The following is a 23204-nucleotide window of genomic DNA, read 5'->3' on the forward strand; positions in this document are numbered from 1 at the left end:
CTGATAGTATTTCTGATTGCCTTAACTCACCACCATTAATGAACTGTGGAGCTTCTCAAAGTAATTTTTCTTCACCTCAAACAGCAAGGAAACAAAGTATGTTTCAAGAAACAATTGAGAATAACAATAGTTACTCAAAGTATTTGAACAATATTTCCATATCTCTACCTTTTGATAACCACTCAGCAAGAAGGGAAAAATTTAATGACCTGATCCAATGGAAACATCATAAAATACTTGACACAGTTGATAGTTGATACAATGTTTAGAATTATTTGCAGACAGGTCATGTGTAGCCAATGTGATTTACAGGAAATGTATTTTTTTATCAGGATATTGGTTTTATGTGTTGGCTTTATGTAGGCTATGTTTACATAGTTGGCAATTGCAATAAAAGTTACTTTTAGATTTGTACTTTTTCATTTAGATTAAGATTGTAGATTAACCACAGACAATGATTTTGAGATACAAAGACTATTATATATTAAAGGAAAATGTTCCACAATAATGTGCTTATGAATATTATTACTGGTAAGCAGATTGGTAGAAATTGTCAAATAAATTGGCACATAGGTTGGGTGTATATGTAACAGTATAACTTTAGACCGTCCCCTCGCCCATACCCGGGCGCGAACCAGGGACCCTCTGCACACATCAACAACAGTCACCCACAAAGCGTCATTACCCATCGCTCCACAAAAGCCACGGCCCTTGCAGAGCAAGGGGAACTACTACTTCAAGGTCTCAGAGCAAGTGACGTCACCGATTGAAACGCTATTTAGCGCGAACACCGCTAACTAGCTAGCCATTTCACATCCGTTACATGTATATGGAAAAAGTATATTTTTTAAATGTATACAAATCCATTACATTGAAAGAAAAGACTACTCAATGGTTGACTAAGATTTTTTTTTAATTTAGGGAGGACCCCCAGACCCCTGCCGGGTGTTGTCCCCCCTTCCTCTCCACTTCTAAAAACAAAAGTTGCGCCCTTGGCGACAGGTATCAAGAAATGAGGCGCCATTTAACCTTGCAACAGTTTTGGCAGATTTTTACCTTTATATTTGTTGACTTATTGTATCAGGAAGTCTCCCTGGTGTGTACGATCATGTAACTAACATTTCATATCAATGATTTTATGTGGATTACACTTTCTAAAAACTGCCCTTCGAATCTGCTGGAGGTTAAGTCCATATATGAGAGGGTTAAAGACAGGTGGTATAATAAGGAATAGTACAGCCATTGCATTACGCATATTTAGTGTAATATTTACATTATTCCACCCTTGCAACGTGTCAAACAGGGTCACTGTGATGAAAATAAATATTGTTATTAAATGTGGCACACATGTCTGTGTGAACTTAATCCTTCCCTTAGCTGACTTTACACAAGTTCTTACAATCTGACAGTAAGAAAATACAATGAAAAGTATCTGTAAAACATGAACTACTATTACAAATTTGTTCAAATCCTGATTGATGGTAATGGGTAAACATGCATGTTTCAGTATAGACGGAAAATCACAGAAGATCTTATCAATGCGAGATCCACACAAAGGAACTCTGACAGTTAAACTAACTACTATGATTCCTATAAATAAAGGATAACACCAAGAAAATAAGAGTAACTTTCTAACAGTTAAAGATGTCACAATGGTATGATATAGTAGTGGTCTGCATATTGCCACATACCTGTCGTAAGACATCACTGTTAAAGTAGACATTTCACACAGGACAGATGTGTATATTACATAGGTTTGAGTCAAACATCCACCATAAGATATCACCTGAACATCTGACTGAAGGTCCAGTAAGAACTTGGGGTAGAAACCAGCAGTTCCATACAATCCATTGATACATAGACTACACAGAAAGATATACATGGGCTCATGGAGACCTTTCTCCTGAATGATTGTTATGATCAGAGTCAGATTCACAGTGACGATGAGAAGGTATGTGATAAGAGACAAGATAAAATAGACTGATTTGTTGATAAATGTCTCTTGTAATCCAAAGAGATAAAATAACTTGACTTGGGTTGAGTTCTCCATAGCCTTTGTTAATTTTCTTCCTCTGGTCAATGCAACAATTCTTAGTCCTTACAAGGCTTGAGTGTATATGGATGTGAATGAATTCAAGTGTGAATCATTTGATTCTGTTGAGGCTCAGACTAAACACAATAGTTTTAACAAAACAAATTCACATCCTCTTTCCCTCAAACTCAAAAAAAAAAGATCCCGATAATATCTGTACATTATCAGACATCGGAGGTGTGAAAGAAAGAAAAAAACTTGTGTCCATGAAATGCCTTCTTGTTTGACAGAGGAGTCTACTCCTATAAGAAGGGACTTGCATTGCTAGCCTCTAAATATACCATAGTGTAAGCTCACATGGGATTTTAGTTTCAGTGAGTTTATGACAAGAAACTAATTGGATTATATTTATACACTGCTCAAAAAAATAAAGGGAACACTTAAACAACACAATGCAACTCCAAGTCAATCACACTTCTATGAAATCAAACTGTCCACTTAGGAAGCAACACTGATTGACAATAAATTTCACATGCTGTTGTGCAAATGGATTAGACAACACGTGGAAATTATAGGCAATTAGCAAGACACCCCCAATAAAGGAGTGGTTCTGCAGGTGGTGACCACAGACCGACCACTTCTCAGTTCCTATGCTTCCTGGCTGATGTTTTGGTCACTTTTGAATGCTGGCGGTGCTTTCACTCTAGTGGTAGCATGAGACGGAGTCTACAACCCACACAAGTGGCTCAGGTAGTGCAGCTCATCCAGGATGGCACATCAATGCGAGCTGTGGCAAGAAGGTTTGCTGTGTCTGTCAGCGTAGTGTCCAGAGCATGGAGGCGCTACCAGGAGACAGGCCAGTACATCAGGAGACGTGGAGGAGGCCGTAGGAGGGCAACAACCCAGCAGCAGGACCGCTACCTCCACCTTTGTGCAAGGAGGAGCAGGAGGAGTACTGCCAGAACCCTGCAAAATGACCTCCAGCAGGCCACAAATGTGTATGTTTCTGCTCAAACGGTCAGGAACAGACACCATGTGTCACGTTCTGACCTTTATTTCCATTGTTTTGTATTTATTTAGTATGGTCAGGGCGTGAGTTGGGGGGGCAGTCTATGTTTGTTTTTCTATGTTTTGGGGCATTTCTATGTTTTCGGCCTAGTATGGTTCTCAATCAGAGGCAGGTGTCATTAGTTGTCTCTGATTGAGAATCATACTTAGGTAGCCTGGGTTGCACTGTTTGTTTGTGGGTGATTGTCTATGTTGATGGCTTGTTTCAGCACAGTCCATATGATTAGCTTCACGGTTGTTATTTTGTTTACTGGTTTTGTATAGTTTCCAGTGTTCACTACTTTCTTTATTAAAGATTGACCATGGACACTTACCACGCCGCGTATTGGTCCTCAGATCCATCTCGCCTCTCCTCTTCAGATGAAGAGGAGGACGGCCGTGACACCATGAGGGTGGTATGAGGGCCCGACGTCCACAGGTGGGGGTTGTGCTTACAGCCCAACACCGTGCAGGATGTTTGGCATTTGCCAGAGAACACCAAGATTGGCAAATTCGCCACTGGCGCCCTGTGCTCTTCACAGATGAAAGCAGGTTCACGCTGAGCACATGTGACAAGATGTGACAGAGTCTGGAGACGCCGTGGAGAATATTCTGCTGCCTGTAACATCCTCCAGCATGACCGGTTTGGCGGTGGGTCAGTCATGGTGTGGGGTGGCATTTCTTTGGGGGGCCGCACAGCCCTCCATGTGCTCGCCAGAGGTAGACTGACTGCCATTAGGTATCGAGATGAGATCCTCAGACCCCTTGTGAGACCATATGCTGGTGCGGTTGGCCCTGGGTTCCTCCTAATGCAAGACAATGCTAGACCTCATGTGGCTGGAGTGTGTCAGCAGTTCCTGCAAGAGGAAGGCATTGATGCTATGGACTGGCCCGCCCGTTCCCCAGACCTGAATCCAATTGAGCACATCTGGGACATCATGTCTCATCCATCCACCAAAGCCACGTTGCACCACAGACTGTCCAGGAGTTGGCGGATGCTTTAGTCCAGGTCTGGGAGGAGATCCCTCAGGAGACCATCCGCCACCTCATCAGGAGCATGCCCAGGCGTTGTAGGGAGGTCATACAGGCACGTGGAGGCCACACACACTACTGAGCCTCATTTTGACTTGTTTTAAGGACATTACATCAAAGTTGGATCAGCCTGTAGTGTGGTTTTCCACTTTCATTTTGAGTGTGACTCCAAATCCAGACCTCCATGGGTTGATAAATTTGATTTCCATTGATCATTTTTGTGTGATTTTGTTGTCAGCACATTCAACTATGTAAAGAAAAAAGTATTTAATAAGAATATTTCATTCATTCAGATCTAGGATGTGTTATTTTAGTGTTCCCTTTATTTTTTTGAGCAGTGTATTAACCCAGCAAACAGGGGATGTCCTAAGGACATTCCGCAACGTTCCCATTAGGTCCCTTTAAGGCAGCGTTTCCCAAACTGTCCTGGGGATCCCATGTGGTGCACGTGCATTTTTTTCCCCTAGTTCTACATAGCTTAATCAAACAATAAAATCTGAATGATTAGTTTATTATTTGAATCAGCTGTGTAGTGCTAAGGCAAAAACCAAAATGTGCACCCCTTTTGGGTCCCCAGATCAAAGTTTGGAAAATGTTGCTTTAAGGGTTTCAGCGAGACATCATCCCACTGATGGGATCATTTCCGCTCATGAAACATGTGACCAATAATTTACATGTTGCGTTTATATTTCTGTCCATATTATTTTGATGTCCGTTAGGGAACATTATGAAAAGGTTCCAAATTGTGTCGGATGTTTTCCATGAGACATTCAATGTCCAAAAGGAGACATTTCATTATAGTCAAGGGGATGTCACATGATGGTAGTTTTTAAGCCGTTCTCAAGACTTACTTTTACTAGTCTTCAGGACGTCAGGAGATGGTCCCAAGGAACGTTCTTTGGGGAACCTTTGTCTAGTTCCCTAGGATATTTCCGAGTACCATATCAGGACCATGTCAGGTACTTTTTAGGACGTTCTCAGTACTTAATTTGACTTTTCGTCAATACGTTCTATGATGGGCCCAAGGAAACTTTCTGTGGGGGACCTTTGTCTAGTTCTTGCTAAGTTAGTAGGACGTCACTGAGGATCAAATCAGGACTTTCTTAGGACGTTCTCAGGACTTAAATTTTAATAGTCATTAGGACATTGCGTGATGGTCTCAAGGCAAACAAAAATAATTTGTTAGGACATCCCTGGAAGTCACGAAATGGTCTTCTAAAGTAGTTAGGACATTGTGCCATGGTCCCGTGGAGGTTTTTTCTATTTCCCGGTATGTCCCAGGAACATCCTGAGAACATTTTTAGGACGTTCTTGGGAAGTTGTGGGAAGTCTTGGGAAGTTGTGTCATTCACATGATGGTCCCAGGTGGCCAAAACCATTATAAGTTAAGGTAAGTTGTACGCTGTTCAGCTAAAAGAGTGTACAAATCCTTGATCAGTAACAATATGATTACATTTTACGTGATGACTTAGTACTGACTTTTCATTATGACCCCACCTGAGATTTGAATAAACTATCTCTGAATTTGGGGTGTACTGATCTTTCTGCTGTGCCACAAAGTCTGGAGAATTTCAGAAGTCCCCCCTCAGCACATTCATTACCTGGAATGCATCTCTAATCAGCATAAGAGTGCCATCTGCTCTGCCATTTTAGTTATCAGTAAATCTGAATATTCTATTATCATTGATTTAATTGACTTATTTCAGCTTTCAGTTTGGGTTTTCAGTATAGTTGTCTAATGTTGGTGGGTTATATTATTTGGTTTTAATTGTACTCCTGAATCACTATTATCACTATGGAATTTACTTTGAAGGGTGAAGTGTAGGAATACATGTGAAATCAGTCATTGACATAGACACGGTGGCAAAGCAGGAATACCAGCAAGGTATGAATGAAGAGGTTGTGCGTTCAAATCCCATATGAAGGCATGTTTCTCATAATTACTGTATAAATGAACATGTACAGTATGTCAAATACCTAAGTTGAAAACATATGGTAAAAGCACTGGTGGGTGTCCTTAAAGGTCAAATTTCATGACCACCACCCAAAGGAATCCATGACACAACTAATTGAAAGTACACAGTACAAATATGATGAAAATATGAAATGTGTGACGTATTTCCTATTGAACAACACTGTATGAATAAGGCTTGAAATTACATATGCTTTCTAAAAATAGTATAATCAAATTATAAAATGACAATATATAAGATTTCACCTTCCTTATAACTGTAACATACATGGTTGTATGTTCAGTGTCAGAGAAAATGTGTATACTTTTTAAAGGTCTCTCTTGATCAAAACTGCTGTGAACGTCACACAGAGCATTAATTTGGCTTTCTGAACCCGTTAGGAACTCGCCTTTCATCAAATGAAATGCAAATGAATTACTTAAAAATCATACAATGTGATTTTCTGGATTTTTGTTTTAGATTCTGTCTCTCACAGTTGAAGTGTACCTCTACATGCTTTGTAAGTAGGAAAACCTTCAAAATCGGCAGTGTATCAAATACTTGTTCTCCCCACTGTACCTCTATAGGTACTATTAGGAAAATGATGAACTCAACACAATTCACATAATTTATCCTAGCTGGATATAGTGACATTGGACACTTAAAGTACTTGTATATCATTATAATAACTGTCTTATACGTCTCCATAGTTTTTGCGAACACAGTGCTTATTGTGGTAATATGTATGGAGAGGAGCCTTCATGAACCCATGTATCTGTTTCTGTGCAGTTTGTTTGTAAATGACTTGTATGGTACCACTGGTTTGTTTCCTGCTCTCATGACTCATTTGGTTTCAGATGACCATACAGTTTCCACTGTGTGCTGTTACATACAGATATTTTGCATTTACACATGGAACCATTGAATTCAGCAATTGTCCTATGACAAGTACCTTGCTACTGTATATGTTATCCACTGCAGTATTACAGCATCATGACAACCAACAGGGTGTGTATTTTAATGTGGGTAATATGGTGTACTCTTTTGCAAAAAGCATCATAACACTGACTTTAACCATTTGTTTGCAATTGTGTCGGAACGTTATAGACAAAGTGTATTGTGTTATGATGTTATAGACTAAGTTAAGCCCACCTTATTGCCCACCTGCCACCATTACGTCCATCCCTAATGGGAAATAGGCCCTTTAAGGTGGTGGGACAACCACACATCCATCTTGTTTTTCAAGTGCCACTGTGAGATATGTTTGACCCACAGAATAAAACAATACAGTAAGGGTAATGATGATGTGTTGTATGTATAAGGCACAGTGGTTGTGTACTCCATCCATCGTATAAAAAAGCTGTAAAAAGTTTAGGAGTTCTGTCACTTAAGATTATGTACGAAACACCAGTAATTTTTTTACTCCATGCATACCTTACCATGGGGAAAGCAGAAGCTAATAACTCAATAACAAGAGCATAATAAACATGTTTATTGAGTCATTAGGTACGAGGTCATTAGTCCACTCTATCACCTCGTTCCCTGGGACCCAATTAATGCACCTATTAACCTGTAGAGACCTGAGGGGCTCAAGGAGATGCACAGCTTGGCTTCGAATGCATACCAAATGGTACCCTATTCCCTATATTGACCAGAGCCCACTTGGTCAAAGGTGGTGCACTATATAGGGAATAGAGTGCCATTTGGGATGCCCACCATCTGTCATCGCCTCTGGGAGTGTAGACCCTGAAAGTGTACTGTAGGCCTAGGATCGCCTAGAGTGACAATAAGGGTCCCCACTTTTACCTCAGCAGGAATAGCTCTGGGCCTAGGTTTTAATATATCTCTATGACTTAGAGTCCAGAGTTATTCTCTCTTTTCTCTTGTTAGGTCATATGTTCGGGGAAACCGTTCCTGTCAAAGGCTTTGGATTGGTTTCACTGAACCATTTATTTATTGTAAGGACAGAGCCGGCTGAGGCGTGAAAGCCTGACGATCCCGCTTAGGCGTGGGATTCTGACAGGCTGGCTGAGGCATGGGAACCTGACGAGCTGGGTGAGGATAACGGGGGAAGCCCGACGGGCCAGCTGAGGCACCCCCGGCTACATTGGCAGCGGCACTCTGACCCGACGTCACCTGCAAAAACAAAAAAACAAAAACTGCCTGGTGCTTCAAATTGTGGTGTCAGCCCTTTGTAAGGCCAGACGCTTAGAGACGAGATGGAAGTACAGGGAGTGATCATTTAATTAATAAACAGATGTGAAACAGGGCAGGACAGCATCTGGACATTAATGCTGACACGGGGATGAAACAGAGGAACAGACAGATATAGGGAAGTTAATCAAAACGTGAAGGAGTACAGGTGTGTCACGGTCTTCCTCCTTCTTCATCTGAAGAGGAGAGGCGAGAAGGATCAGAGGACCAAAATGCGGCGTGGTATGTGTTCATAGTGAATATTTAATTAAAGAAAGTACTGAGCACTGCATACAAAAACAATAAACCAATAACGACCGTGAAGCTACAAATGAGACCTGTGCTGACACAAGCAACTAGCATAGACAATCACCCACAAACAAACAGTGCAACCCAGGCTACCGAAGTATGATTCTCAATCAGAGACAACTAATTACACCTGCCTCTGATTGAGAACCATACTAGGCTGAAACATACAAATTCCCAAATCATAGAAAAACAAACATAGACTGCCCACCCAACTCACGCCCTGACCATACTCAATAAATACAAAACAAAGGAAATAGGTGAGTCCAATGAAGCGCTGATGCGGGTAAGATTGGCAGCCTGGCGCCCTTGAGCTCCAGGGATGGGGAGCAGGCGTGACAATTTATTGGAACTTGGCACACAATACATAGCACACAAACTCCTGCGAATACTTTAATGATAGATCTGATAGCTTTGTCTGCCCAGCCCATTGGTGTTGTCACAAACAGTGCATTCAGAAAGTATTCAGACCCCTTTCCTTTTTCTACATTTTGTAGAAATACAGCCTTACTAAAAAATGGATTGAATAAATAAAATCCTCATCTTTCTACATACAATACCATATAATAACAAAGCAAAAACAGGTTTTCATAGGAATACCTTATTTACAGAAGTATTCAGACCTTTTGCTATGAGACTCGAAATTTAGCTCAGGTACATCCTGTTTCCATTGATCATCCTCGAGATGTTTCTACAACTTGATTGGAGTCCAACTCTGGTATATTAATTTGATTGGATGTGATTTCAAAAGGCACACACCTGTCTATACTGTACAAGGTCCCACAGTTGACAATGCATGTCAGAGCAAAAACAAAGCCATGAGGTGGAAGGAATTGTCCATGGAGCTCAGAGACAGGATTGTGTCGAGGCACAGATATGGGGAAGGGTACCAAACAAATTCTGCAGCATTGAAGGTCCCCAAGAACACAGTGGCCTCCATCATTCTTAAATGAAATAATTTTGGAACCAATACGACTCTTCCTAGAGCTGGTCGCACGGCCAAACTGAGCAATCAAGGTAGAAGGGCCTTGGTCAGGGAGGTGACCAAGAACCCAATGGTCACTCTGACAGAGCTCCAGAGTTCTTCCGTGGAGATGGAAGAACCTTTCAGAAGGACAACCATCTCTGCAGCACTCCACTAATCAGGCCTTTATGGTAGAATGGCCAGACGGAAGCCACTCCTCAGTAAAAGGCACATGAAAGGCTGCTTGGAGTTCACCAAAAGGCACCAAAAGAACTCTAAGACAATGAGAATCAAGACTCTTTGGTATGATGAAACCAATGTTGAACTCTTTGGCCTGACTGCCAGGTGTCACGTCTGGAGGAAACCTGGCACCTCCCTACGGCGAAACACGGTGCTGGTAGCATTATGCTGTGTGGATGTTTTTGAGCAGCAGGGACTGGGAGACTAGTCAGGATCGAGGGAAAGATGAATGGAGCAAAGTATAGAGAGATCCTTGATGAAAACCTTCTCAGGGGGCTTAGGACCTCAGACGGGTGGAGGTTCAACTTCCAACAGGACAATGACCCTATGCACACAGCCAAGACAACGCAGGAATGGCTTTGGGACAAGTCTCTGAATGTCCTTGAGTGGCCCAGCCAGAGCCCGGACTTGAATCCAATCCAACATCTCCGGAGAGACCTGAAAATAGCTGTTTAGCGATGCTCCCCATCCAGACCTGACACAGCTTGAGAGGATCTGCAGAGAATGGGAGAAACTCCCCAAATACCGGTGTGCCAAGCTTGTAGCGTCATACCCAAGAAGACTCAAGGCTGTAATCGCTGCCAAAGGGGACTCTGTAAGTACTCTGTAAAGGGTCTGAATACTTATGTAAAAAAACAATTATACATTTGCTAACGTTTTTAAAAACCTGTTTTTCCTTTGTCATGATGGGGTATTGTGTGTAGACTGACAAGGGCGGGAAAAAACAATTAATTCAATTTTAGAATAAGACTTAACCAAATGTCGAAAAAGACAATGGGTCTGAATACTTTCTGAATGGACTGGACCTCTTCTACAGTGTAGAGTGCAAGGCTAGAGGGTCCACACACATACATTTTTTAAACAGGATCATAGGCCACTAACACAGCCTGTTCAATAACATAACATTAAGGATGTGTATTCTTCTGATGTGCTGTACTAATCAAATCAAATCAAACTATCATACCAAACTACTGTTTTTATTTAGGAATGTCCCTCTGGCCATGTGTAACAGTGTTGCTTCCGTCCCTCACCTTGCCACAACCTGGGCTTTAACCAGGGACTCTCTGAACACATCGACAACTGAAATTAACTGTCTAAATGTTGTTTAGCGTACTTTACATGTAATAAATGTGTTATTTTGCCTTTGAATGTATTCAGTAATATTTTAAGAAACTCAGACAGGCGTTCAACTTGCTCTTCAAAGTTGTAATAGTAGAATGCACAAGGTGCAATTTTGAAATTGGGTAGTTGTTTTCCTCTTGTCATTTCAGACATTTCAGACCTTAGAGAGGTATTTAAATATCCAGATCAACTAGCTCATGTCAGCTAACATTTTTGAGCTAGGTTTTTTAGCCCATTGATTTTGTTCTAATGTTTGAGTCACCAGATATCACATGAACATGCATAAGACATGTTCCCCAATGATGAAGGGAAGCCCGAGTGAAAAGGTTGGGGAACCACCACTCTACTGTATAACAATATTGTGAAACCTAAAATAATTAGTGGCTTAATTTGGCTGTCCTGGTTGTATTCTTTTTTCATGGATGTCATCCCTATCTCCTTGAGTTTGTGACTGCAGTTTTGTGACAATGTTATAGACAGAGTGTATTGTGACAACCACTTGGTGGTCAAAAGCTTTAATGTTTCAAACATTACACAAAAATACAACATGTGGTCTTGTTGTAACTGTACTTTCTTTGGCTTGTGCTATATTTCCTAACATGTAAGAATTCTAGAAATATGTTTAGTCTTCAAAAGAGACAAAACCAAAAGCTTTTAACACTTGCACACCACATATAACCTATTTGCTGAACTTCTCCTTTGACTGTTTATTTTTGATTCTACAAGGCAGACATTATACTGCATATAGTCCACCTATACTTCAAACTTTTATTTGTTTATTTTCCAATATGTCCACCACTTTTCAATCCTATTATGTATAGCTTTAGGATCAATAAAACCAGGCAGGTTTGTAAAAAGGTACTAGGCCTTCACTTCACCCTAAACGTAACATGATTGTTTATTTTTCTAATATTGAATTGTGTTTTGTTGCTATAATTGACTATTCAAAAATGTGGCATTTCAGCATAGTTTTGTCACTGCAAATGTTTGATGTAATATTAGGTATCTGATCTTTCTAATTCACCGATTAAATACGGTGTTCCCCAAGGTTCTGTTTTAGAACCATTCTGGTTTTATACAGTATTCAGATTTGGGGTGAAAAATTATATTGTACTGGCAGATGTTTGGATTGGTTCCTTGCAAATAAACATTTGTCGTTAGGACGTCCCTGGAACGTCACAAAATGGTCACCTAAAGTGGTCCCCTGGAGGTTTGGTGTAGTTCCCAGTTTATTCTGGAGGCTTCCCTGATTACTTTTTAGATGTCGTTTTAATTTCTAATTCATCTTTTCAATCATTTTTATGACGTAGATTCAGAGGGGTTGAGTTAAATGCGGAAGACACAATTTGGTTGAATGCGTTCAGTTGTGCAACTGACTAGGTATCCCCTTTCCCTGCCACTCAACGGTATGAGAACAGAATTTTGGTTTGAGAGTGGAATGAACCAACCACATTTTGACCTGTAATGGGCTGAACTATATAAAAAAAATAAGTGACTTATCTAGGTACGTCACTATTGAGGGCGCAAGAGCAAAGAATCAGTGGCAATAGCAAGCAGTAGTCTTCCCACGCTAGTAGCTAGCATGTGTTTTAATAGTGTGACAATGGCGACAACAGCTACAGCAGCAGCAATTGTTATCAACTTCAAGGTGGATGACGTTGCAATTTTGTATTTTATTTTTATTGATTGATCAAAAATGTGTACACTTTTAGCTGAACAGCGTACAACTTACCTTAACACCCCCATACCATTTAATTATTTTATTCATAATGGTTTTGACCATCTGGGACCATCATGTCAATGACACAACTTCCCAAGATTTCCCACAACTTCCCAAGAACGTCCTAAAAATGTTCTCAGGATGTTCCTGGAACAAACCGGGAACTAGAAAAAAACTCCACGGGACCATGGCACAATGTCCTGACTACTTTAGAACACCATTTCGTGACCTTCCAGGAATGTCCTAACAAATGATTTTTGTTTGCATGGATTTTCCTTCGGGACCATCACGCAATGTCCCAATGACTATTCAAATTAAAGTCCTGAGAACGTCCTAAGAAAGTCCTGATATGATCCTAAGTGACGTCCTAGTAACTTAGCAAGAAATAGACAAAGGTCCCCCAGAGAAAGTTCCATTGGGACCCTCATGCAACATACTGAAGATTACTCAAATTAAGTACTGAGAACGTCCTAAAAAGTACCTGACATGGTCCTGATATGTATCGTGTCGTTGGCATCATTAAACTGAGGACTGTTAGTTTATCAAATCAATTCTCTGTAATTATTATTACGTGATTAACTAATCAGGTAAATGTAATTAACTAGGAAGTCGGGGCACCAAGGAAAATACTTTGATTTCAAAGTGATAATTTTCTTAATATGACTTTCACATATTTTAATATCTGATCAATTAGTGTTATAATTAATGAATTATTCTTTACCTCACATTTGTCTCATTCCAAACATTGTAAATTGTTGGTTATCTGCACAAACCCAGTCTTCAATATGAATCCTCCATACATCAATTTTCTCAATCATTTATTTACTAACTTCTAGGTGACATGGGGCAGTATTTTCACGTCCGGATAAAATGCATGCCCAAATTCATCCTCAGAAGATAAGATATGCATATCATTAGTAAATTTGGATAGAAAACACTCTGAAGTTTCTAAAACTGTTTGAATCATGTCTGTGAGTATAACAGAACTTATTTAGCAAGCGAAACCCTGAGGACAAACCATTCAGATTTTTTTTATTTAAGATTTTTTTTATTTACTCTCTTTTCAATGGGATTTCATTGGGAATCCAGATTTCCAAGGGACCTTCTTGCAGTTCCTACCGCTTCCAATGGATGTCAACAGTCTTTAGACATTGGTTGAGGTTATTCCTTTGTGTAATGAAAAAGTACGGCCATCTTGAACGAGGGTCACTTGATGTTACGTTAAAAAATACCTACACTTGTATTACAAAAGTAGTTTGAAATGTTTTGTCAAGGTTTACAGGTAACTTCTGAAATATTTTGTTGTCACGTTGCGCAAGTTGGAACTGGTGTTTTTCTGGATCAAACGTGCCAAATAAATGGACATTTTGGATATATATCGACAGAATTAATCAAACAAAAGGACCCTTTGTGATGTTTATGGGACATATTGGAGTGCCAACAAAAGAAGCTCGTCAAAGGTAAGGCATGAATTATATTTTTATTTCTGCGTTTTGTGTCACGCCTGCAGGGTTGAAATATGGTTTCTTTTTTTTTTATGCCGGTGCTATCCTCAGATAATAGCATCGTTTGCTTTCGCCGAAAAGCCTTTTTGAAATCTTACATGTTGGCTGGATTCACAACAAGTGTAGCTTTAATTTGCTATCTTTCATGTGTGATTTAATGAAAGTTTGATTTTTATAGTAATTTATTTGAATTTGACGCTCTGCATTTTCCCTGACTTTTGCCCAGGTGGGTAGCATCCCACATATCCCAGAGAGGTCAATGCAACCGCTGTGTCAGATTTCAAAAAAGCTTTACGGAAAAAGAACACCATGCAGTAATCTGAGTACAGTGCTCAAGCACCAAAACAAGCCAAACAGATTCCCGCCATGTTGTGGAGTCAACAGAAGTCAGAAATATCATTATAAATATTTACTTACCTTTGATGATCTTCATCAGAATGCACCCCCAGGAATCCCAGTTCCACAATAAATGTTTGATTTGTTCGATGAAGTTCATAATTTATGTCCAAATACCTCCTTTTTGTTTGTGTGTTTAGGTCACAAATCCAAATTCAAGAGGCGCAGGCACTTAGTCCAGACAAAAAGTCAAAAGAGTTATTTTACAGTTCATAGAAACATATCAAACGATGTATAGAATCAATCTTTAGGATGTTTTTCACATACATCTTCAATAATATTCCAACCGGACAATTTCTTTGTCTTTAGAAAGGAAAAGGAATGCAGCTAACTCTCACGGGCACGTGCCTGACTGAGCTCATGACATTCTGCCAGACACCTGACTCAAAGAGCTCTTATTCTCTACCCATTCACAGTAGAAGTCTGAAACAAGGTTCTAAAGACTGTTGACATCTAGTGGAAGCCTTAGGAAGTGAAATCGGACCAAACGTTACACTGTATATTGGATAGGCAAAGACTTGAAAACCTACAAACCTCAGATTTCCCACTTCCTGGTCTGATTTTTTTCTCAGGTTTTGCCTGCCATATGAGTTCTGTTATACTCACAGACATCATTCAAACAGTTTTAGAATCTTCAGAGTGTTTTCCTTCCTAATATACTAATAATATGCATACCTTAGCTTCTGGGCCTGAGTAGTAGGCAGTTTACTCTGGGCACCTGATTCATCCAAGCTACTCAAAACTGCACCCCAGCCATAAGAAGTTAAAATCAGAAGTTAAATAGTTTCATCTTTACTCATTCATTTTATACAACAATTAGATGCAAGCCGCACAACTGAGACTATTGTATAAAGAAAGTTATGGTAATGTGGCTCTATTGTCTCTCATGAGTTTCACAAAATTGTACAAAATGGACCAGTTCGTTGCTGGGTTCTTCCCTGACCGTGTACAACTTCTCCAAACATGGACATTGTTCAATTCTCATGTTCTGTGATGTGGAAGAGGTTCCTTTGTTCTCCTGTGAACCTCACTCCCTCTCTCCTCTAGCCATGAGGAGAGAACTCCTCTAGGAATTTATGACCTGCCTAACAGAGCCTGGGTGCAGGGGAAAGTATGAGAGGTGGTGAGAGAGAGGGGGGGATGGTGCAGAGAGAGGGGGATGGTGCTCGCTGTACCCAAAGAGGGCCACGTCATGACATATGGTACTCTGTAACATCCTGGTAACTTACAGGGAACTAGACAAAGGTTCCCCAAAGAACATTCCCTTGGGACCATCTCGTGAGGTCCTGAAGACTAGTAAAGGGAAGTCTTGAGAACGGCCTAAAAACTACCATCATGTGACATCCCCTTGACTATAATGAAATGTCTCCTTTTGGACATTGAATGTCTCATGGACAATGTCCGACACAAATAGGAACCTTTTCGTAATGTTCCCTAATGGACATCAAAATACAATGAAGCAACATGTAAATTATTGTAAATTATTGTAAATTATTGGTGCCATGTTTCATGAGAGGAAATGAAAGATCCCGGAAATGTTCCATACCCACAAAAAGTAGATTTTCTCAAATTTGGTCCACAAATTTGGTTACATCCCTGTTAGTGTGCAATTCTCATTTGCCAAGATAATCTATCCACCTGACAGGTGTGGCATATCAAGAAGCTGATTAAACAGCATGATAATTATACATGTGCATCTTGTGCTGGGGACAATAAAATGCCATTCTAAAATGTACAGTTTTGTCACACAACAAAATACCACAGATGGCTCAAGTTTTGAGGGAGGGTGCAATTGGCATGCTGACTGCAGGAATGTCCACCAGAGCTGTTGCCAAATAATTGAATGTTAATTTCTCTACCATAAGCAGCCTCCAACGTTGTTTTAGAGAATTTTGATGTAAATTCAACCGACCTCACATCTGCAGACTACGTTTATGGTGTGGTGTGGGCGAGTGGGTTTTCTAATGTCAACGTTGTGAACAGGGTGTTGGGGTTATGGTATAGGCAAGCATAAGCTATGGACAAAGAACACAATTGCATTTTGTCGATTGCAATTTGAATATACAGACTCACCATGACGAGATCCTGAGGCCCATTGTCGTGCCGCTCATCAGCTGCCATCACTTCAAGTTTTAGCATGATAATACACGGCCCCATGTCGCAAGGATCTGTACACAATTTCTGGAAGCTGAAAATGTCCCAGTTCTTCCATGGTCTGCATACTCACCAGACATGTCACCCATTGAGCGTGTTTCGGATAATCTGGATCGACATGTACAACAGGGTGTTCCAATTCCCGCCAATATCCAGAAACTTCGCACGGCCATTGGAGAGGAGTGGGACAACATTCCACAATCAACAGCATGATCAACTCTATGCCAATGAGATGTGTTGCGCTGTATGAGGCAAATGGTGATCACCAGATACTGACTGGATTTCTGATCCACACCCGTACCTTTTTTTAAAGGGTCTATTCCCAGTCATGTGAAATCCATAGATTATGGCCTAATTTATTTATTTCAATTGACTGACTTCCGTATAGGAACTGTAACTCAGAAAAATCTTAAAATAAATCAAATCAGTATACCTTAAAATAACGTTACACTGTGACCAAACCGGTATTTGTTCTGAACGCCCTCTTATGGTCCCGAGGTAAATGTCATGTTTTAATGTTCCTACAATGTTCTGACTATTGTACAAAGTCATCAGTGGGATGGCGTCTCGCTGAAACCCCTAAAGCAACATTTCCCAAACTTTGACCTGGGGACCCAAAAGGGGTGCACATTTTGGTGTTTGCCTTAGCACTACACAGCTGATTTAAATAATTACAGTAACTAATCATTAAGATTTGATTATTTGAATAAGCTATGTAGTACTTGGGCAAGAAAATGCACGTGCACCACTTGGGGTCCCCAGGACAGTTTGGGAAACGCTGCCTTAAAGGGACCTAATGGGAACGTTGCCGAATGTCCTTAGGACATCTCCTGTTTGCTGGGTTAAAACATAAATAAAGTAAATATAATCCAATTAGTTTCTTGTCATAAACTCAATATAGATCTCTATGGAGGGGTTACATGTTGACACTGAAACTACAATCCCATGTGATCATACACTATGGTATATTTAGAGGCTACCAGGACAAGATATTGGAGCAGTCTCCTCTGTCAAACAAGAAGGCATTTCATGGACACAGGTTTTTTCATTTCTTTCACACCTCCGAAGTCTGATAATGTACAACTAATATCGGGATCTTTTTTTTTTTAAGAGTTTGAGGGAGGATGTGAATTTGTTTTGTTAAAACTATTGTGTTTAGTCTGAGCCTAAACAGAATCATATGATTCACACTTGAATTCATTCACATCCATACACACTCAAGCCTTGCAAGGACTAAGAATTGCTGCATTAACCGGAGGAAGAAAATTAACAAAAGCTATGGAGAACTCAACCCAAGTCAAGTTATTTTATCTCTTTGGCTTACAAGAGACATTTAACAACAAATCAGTATATTTTACCTTGTCTCTTATCACATACCTTCTCATCATCACTGTGAATCTGACTCTGATCATAACAATCATTCAGCAGAAAGGTCTCCATGAGCCCATGTATATCTTTCTGTGTAGTCTATGTGTCAATGGATTGTATGGAACTGCTGGTTTCTACCCCAAGTTCTTACTGGACCTTCAGTCAGATGTTCAGGGGATATCTTATGGTGGATGTTTGACTCAAACCTATGTAATATACACATCTGTCATGTGTGAAATGTCTACTTTAACAGTGATGTCTTACGACAGGTATGTGGCAATATGCAGACCACTACTATATCATACCATTGTGACATCTTTAACTGTTAGAAAGTTACTCTTATTTTCTTGGTGTTATCCTTTATTTATAGGACTCATAGTAGTTAGTTTAACCGTCAGAGTTCCTTTGTGTGGATCTCGCATTGATAAGATCTTCTGTGACATTCCGTCTATACTGAAACATGCATGTTTACCCATTCCAATCAATCAGATTTTGAACAAATTTGTAATTATGGTTCATGTTTTACCAATACTTTTTATTGTATTTTCTTACTGTCAGATTGTAAGAAATTGTGTAAAGTCAGCTAAGGGAAGGATTAAGTTCACACAGACATGTGTGCCACATTTAATAACAATATTTATTTTCATCACAGTGACCCTGTTTGACAATCTGCAAGGATGGAATAGTAATGTAAATATTACGCTCAATATGCGTAATGCAATGGCCGTACAATTCCTTGTTATACCACCTGTCTTTAACCCTCTCATATATGGACTTAACCTCCAGCAGATTCGAAGGGCAGTTTTTAGAAAGTGTACTCCACATAAAATCATTGATATGAAATGTTAGTTACATAATCTTACACACCAGGGAGACTTCCTGATATCATAAGTCAACAAATACAAAGGTAAAATCTGCCAAAACTGTTGCAAGATTAAATGGTGCCTCATTTCTTGATACCTGTCACCAAGAGCGCAACTTTTGTTTTAGAAGTGGAGAGGAAGGGGGGGACAACACCTGGCAGGGGGTCCTCCCTAAATTTCACTCTACCCGACCCCAAAAAATCTTAGTCAACCATTAAGTAGTCTTTTCTTTCGATCTAATGGATTTGTATACATTTAAAAATATATATTTTTCCATATATACACCCAACCTATGTGCCAATTTATTTTACAATTTCTACCAATCTGCTTACCAGTAATAATTTTCATGTGCACATTATTGTGGAACATTTTCTTTTAATATATAATAGTCTTTGTATCTCAAAATCATTGTCTGTGGTTTATCTACAATCTTAATCTAAATGAAAAAGATACAAATCTAAAAGTAACCTTTATTGCAATTGCCAACTATGTAAACATAGCCTACATAAAGCCAACACATAAAAACAATATCCTGATAAAATCACATTGGCTACACATGACCTGTCTGCAACTAACTGTAAACATTGTATCAACTATCAACTGTGTCAAGTATTTTATGACGTTTCCATTGGATCAGGTCATTACATTTTTCCCTTCTTGCCGAGTGGTTATCGAAAGGGAGAGAAAAGGAAATGTTGTTCAAATACTTTGAGGAACTATTGTTATTCTCAATTGTTTCTTGAAACATACTTTGTTTCCTTGCTGTTTGAGGTGAAGAAAAATTACTTTGAGAAGCTCCACAGTTCATTAATGGTGGTGAGTTGTATAAATATAAATATATTAATAAATTAATAAATAAATAATAATATAAATATGTCCCCATATGTTTTTTACACCTCCAGCTATGGAACGCCGTTTGGGTCTTTTGCGTGTCAAAAAGATACACGACAAATAATACTATGTAAACTATATGCAAATGTTGGCCAATCACTATATGAAAAACTTCTCATTCATCATCACCAACAAACGACTAAGTCATGTCGAACCTTGAAAACATGAGAGACCGCTTTTTACGTTGTTCCAGCCAAGTGCAACCACCTTTACAACCACCCCAGGAGGATCGGGTGGTTCAAAGGTAGGATTCATTCTGGTAGGTTAGGCAAAAGTCAACATTAACCGGCACAACTACCTAGTAACGTTAGCTAGCTAATGATTGCAACAGCTAACGTTACCGCGGGGTGCGCCACTCTGGGCGGCGTCGATTATGCTGAGTGTCATTATTGTAATTTTTATAACGTTTGCACATGTCACATTTCAATCATTCAGGAGACGGAATAATGCTGGAGTCCAAAGATGGCAAACCGAGAGGAGCAGGCTGATAACTATGAGGGTTTGCCTCATCGCTGACCCTACCATCCGGCAGCTGAACAGGATAGGTACATTTTCCCTATATCCATGTAGTACATGAGGACACGGTGCGGTGCACAGTGCTTGCTTTGTAAGTAAGCTAAGTGTGAATCTATCTTGTGGTTAAACATAAACTTATTGAATGTTATTTTACTGATTTGAAGATCATGGACTGTTTCCCTGTTTTATATTAGGATCATTTTTCCATATCTCAGTATCTTTAGAGTATCCTGTGAGGCAGATCAATGTGCATTATGGTCAGGAGGAGAGCAGCTTCTTGAAGGTTTTGGGGGAAACATTCCTCCAGATGAATCCAAATGTAGAGGCCTTTAAAGACAGACAGGAAGAGGAGGCTCATTCTCCTACAGCTAGACAGCATGTGTCCAGCTGCAATAAAATCAGCTGGGCTAGGGAGATTGAAAGGTATTAAGACTGAAGGTATTTGATAGCTTATGTGTTAGGAAGGGGGAGGTAGATTGAGCTCTATTATGTCGTGTGATAAATGCCAGAGGTAATGAATTAATTTTAAAATAAACTGGATTTCCCTCTGTACACAAATGTTATAAAGTAATTGAGCAACTAGTGATTTCTTGTATTTTTATGTTAAAGGAAACTAAGGGAGGACAGAACCTCAGAGACAGAGACTCTGCCTATGGAGATTGGCCTCCCTGTTGCCTCACAACAAGCTTCAATGACACTAGAGGTTTGGAACGTTAAATTACTTCTTCCACTTTTAGCATCAAATTATAAAGTATAATATTAGTTCTAGGATTGTCATTGTAACGTAACAATCAGAATGGCTTTATGTATTACTGTACCTGTATTGATTTCAGTCTCTAGAGGAAATGTGGGAGATACGGCATCTTCAAGACGAGGTCAACCATCTCTCTCTGGCTGCAGACCAGGAGAAAGTATGTATATGATATATCTTAGTAAATCTGTTCAGATCACACATCAACGGCATTCCAACAGGAAACACTTACATTTTCATACACAAAACAGATTCATTCAATACTTATTTTTTTCACAGGAGATGAAATGTCATCGTTTTGAGGAGTGGGAGAGCAGGCGGGGGAAGGTAAGGGATTTCACTAAGTTGATATCATCTGTACATTACGTAAGGGATAAATGCAGACGTTCTTTACATTACCTTGGAAATAATGGACGACGCAGCAGGACAAAATATTACAGTTACCAAGAAAACAATACTAAAGCACACATTTAACGGCAGAAATCCTGCTGCTACTGCTACTATGCACTGGCTTCTTGCTCCAACCAGCACCTCAGGCTTCACCTGTTAGGTTATGTGTTCCTGCCGGGGGCATTGGTATAGCTTATCATACTCACTGCCTGTAGGCTATTTTATATTGACGCTTTGCTTGGGCAGTGAGCTACCCTGAATAAGCAGAGCCTACATCGCCACGGCTTGTATTATTCATTGCTTAATACATGGTAAAAATGTATTTCTACATGCCTTTTTCTTTCTGAACTGGTTTTAATGCCCATTCTAGAATTCAACAATGCTGTGGTATAAAAAATATTTGTAACTTAACGCTAACAGTAATGCATATTGTAGTCAATAGTTGAGAGAAGACAGAGGGTGGTCTCTCATCCAGAGCAGCCTGATGGAGTGCCCTTCTAGATAAAATACCCAGATGCGAGGGAGCGGATTAGTAGATTACGGCTCTCTGAATCCATTCAGGTAAGTCATTAATTTACTTGTTGATAAAGTCAGTACTATAAATGTACATTTCAGGTTGAATTACAATTGTTAATGTTAGTCTTTTGTTATATAGATGTTGTTTGATTTTGTGGGGGAGGATGATGACTGGAGTGAGGTTTTTACCCTCCAGGCAGCAGCGGGCTTTGCAACCCTGAAGAGCACGATTAACAGGTCATTGGAGGACCATGGCATTCGGGAGTCAACAACACTGTATGTGTTGTGGTTGTCTGTGGAGGATGTGCAGGTGACTAGCATGACAATACCTAAAAATAATATATTTGATGTTTGTATTGGACTACATTCAAACTACTTGATAGTTATAACCTTTGTGTGGTTGTTTCTGTCCATTTACAGGCCATCCTATCACCTCACCTCTCACCGGCCCCCCACTTTCTCCTTCTCCCTCACCTTCACCTTCCCCTCCCTAATCTCCATCTCCATCATCGGACCCAGAGAATGAGTTTTTTTAAGAGCATTTGTTTATAAACAAAATGTAGTTTTTAAAACCTTAATGTGAGTGTATTTTCCCTTAGGATCAATCCTTATTCGATTTGTCATACATTTTGAATGAGCCCCCCCTAGAAAGGACATAAGTGCCATTTTACGTACGCTCTGGAGCCGAGTGGACCACTGCCCCATTGCCAACATGATAAATGTCCACAGGGGCAACGTCCTAAACAGTAGCCTGTTTGCATTTCAACGCAAAAACTTTAATGCAGGGGCTAAGATGGACGTTGCCGTTGTGGATGTTGAGTCCAAGGTGGAGGGGGCAGTTGACCAAGGGGGTCCCTCCAGGGAGTATTACAGGCTCCTCATGAGGGACATCAGGGACTCGGCCATCTTAGAGGGTCCGGAAGGAGCGAAACGGCTGTCCCTTGAGGTTCAAGGTAAGCCTTCTTTTTACCCATATTAAGGTCTGATTTTCATGTAAAATACAGAATTTAAGCTAAACAATTACTGAAGAGGCTTTTTCAGGTGCTCTGTCCAGGGCGATATATCATAGGGATTACAAAGCTGGAACACAATTGAAATTGTATTTTTAGCATCACATGAGGGCCTTTATGGAACCATTGGGGAAATGATCAGGGTGTGTGTGGTCCATGGAGGGGTTGGGCCACACTTCTTCTCTTAGCGACTCTTCGCAGCAGTGTGTGGGAAGCCTGCACCTCCACTCAGTTTG

The 23204-nt window shown here is 40.0% G+C and overlaps 2 protein-coding genes and 1 pseudogene across 2 annotated transcripts; 2 read left to right on the forward strand and 1 right to left on the reverse strand.

Annotated features, from left to right (window-relative positions):
* Positions 1-1114: 1114 nt before the first annotated feature.
* Positions 1115-2056, reverse strand: LOC110507093 (olfactory receptor 6N1-like). Its single transcript, XM_021586963.3, has one exon. The coding sequence runs from the start codon at positions 2048-2050 to the stop codon at positions 1115-1117; it is 936 nt and encodes a 311-aa protein (XP_021442638.3). The 5' UTR covers positions 2051-2056.
* Positions 2057-5063: 3007 nt separating this feature from the next.
* Positions 5064-7199, forward strand: LOC149971256 (olfactory receptor 2W1-like; annotated as a pseudogene).
* A 10652-nt stretch (positions 7200-17851) lies between these two features.
* LOC149971257 (olfactory receptor 1D5-like) lies at positions 17852-22484 on the forward strand. The gene is made up of 3 exons (XM_090223436.1): positions 17852-18493; positions 22098-22234; positions 22379-22484. The coding sequence occupies exons 1-3, from the start codon at positions 17942-17944 to the stop codon at positions 22482-22484; spliced, it is 795 nt and encodes a 264-aa protein (XP_090079562.1). The 5' UTR covers positions 17852-17941.
* Positions 22485-23204: the final 720 nt, after the last annotated feature.

This window comes from Oncorhynchus mykiss, chromosome 27, assembly GCF_057628025.1.
Source record: "Oncorhynchus mykiss isolate SJ-2025 chromosome 27, ASM5762802v1, whole genome shotgun sequence".
NCBI classification, from domain to species: Eukaryota; Metazoa; Chordata; class Actinopteri; order Salmoniformes; family Salmonidae; genus Oncorhynchus; species Oncorhynchus mykiss.

Bases quoted from the DNA above. Each gene is read 5' to 3' on its own strand.
- LOC110507093 (XM_021586963.3), bottom strand. From the start codon at position 2,050: ATGGAGAACTCAACCCAAGTCAAGTTATTTTATCTCTTTGGATTACAA.
- LOC149971257 (XM_090223436.1), top strand. From the start codon at position 17,942: ATGGAGAACTCAACCCAAGTCAAGTTATTTTATCTCTTTGGCTTACAA. The intron at 18,494-22,097 runs GCATGTTTACCC...TTTGTTATATAG, and splicing joins TTCCGTCTATACTGAAACAT to ATGTTGTTTGATTTTGTGGG. The intron at 22,235-22,378 runs GTATGTGTTGTG...GTCCATTTACAG, and splicing joins ATTCGGGAGTCAACAACACT to GCCATCCTATCACCTCACCT.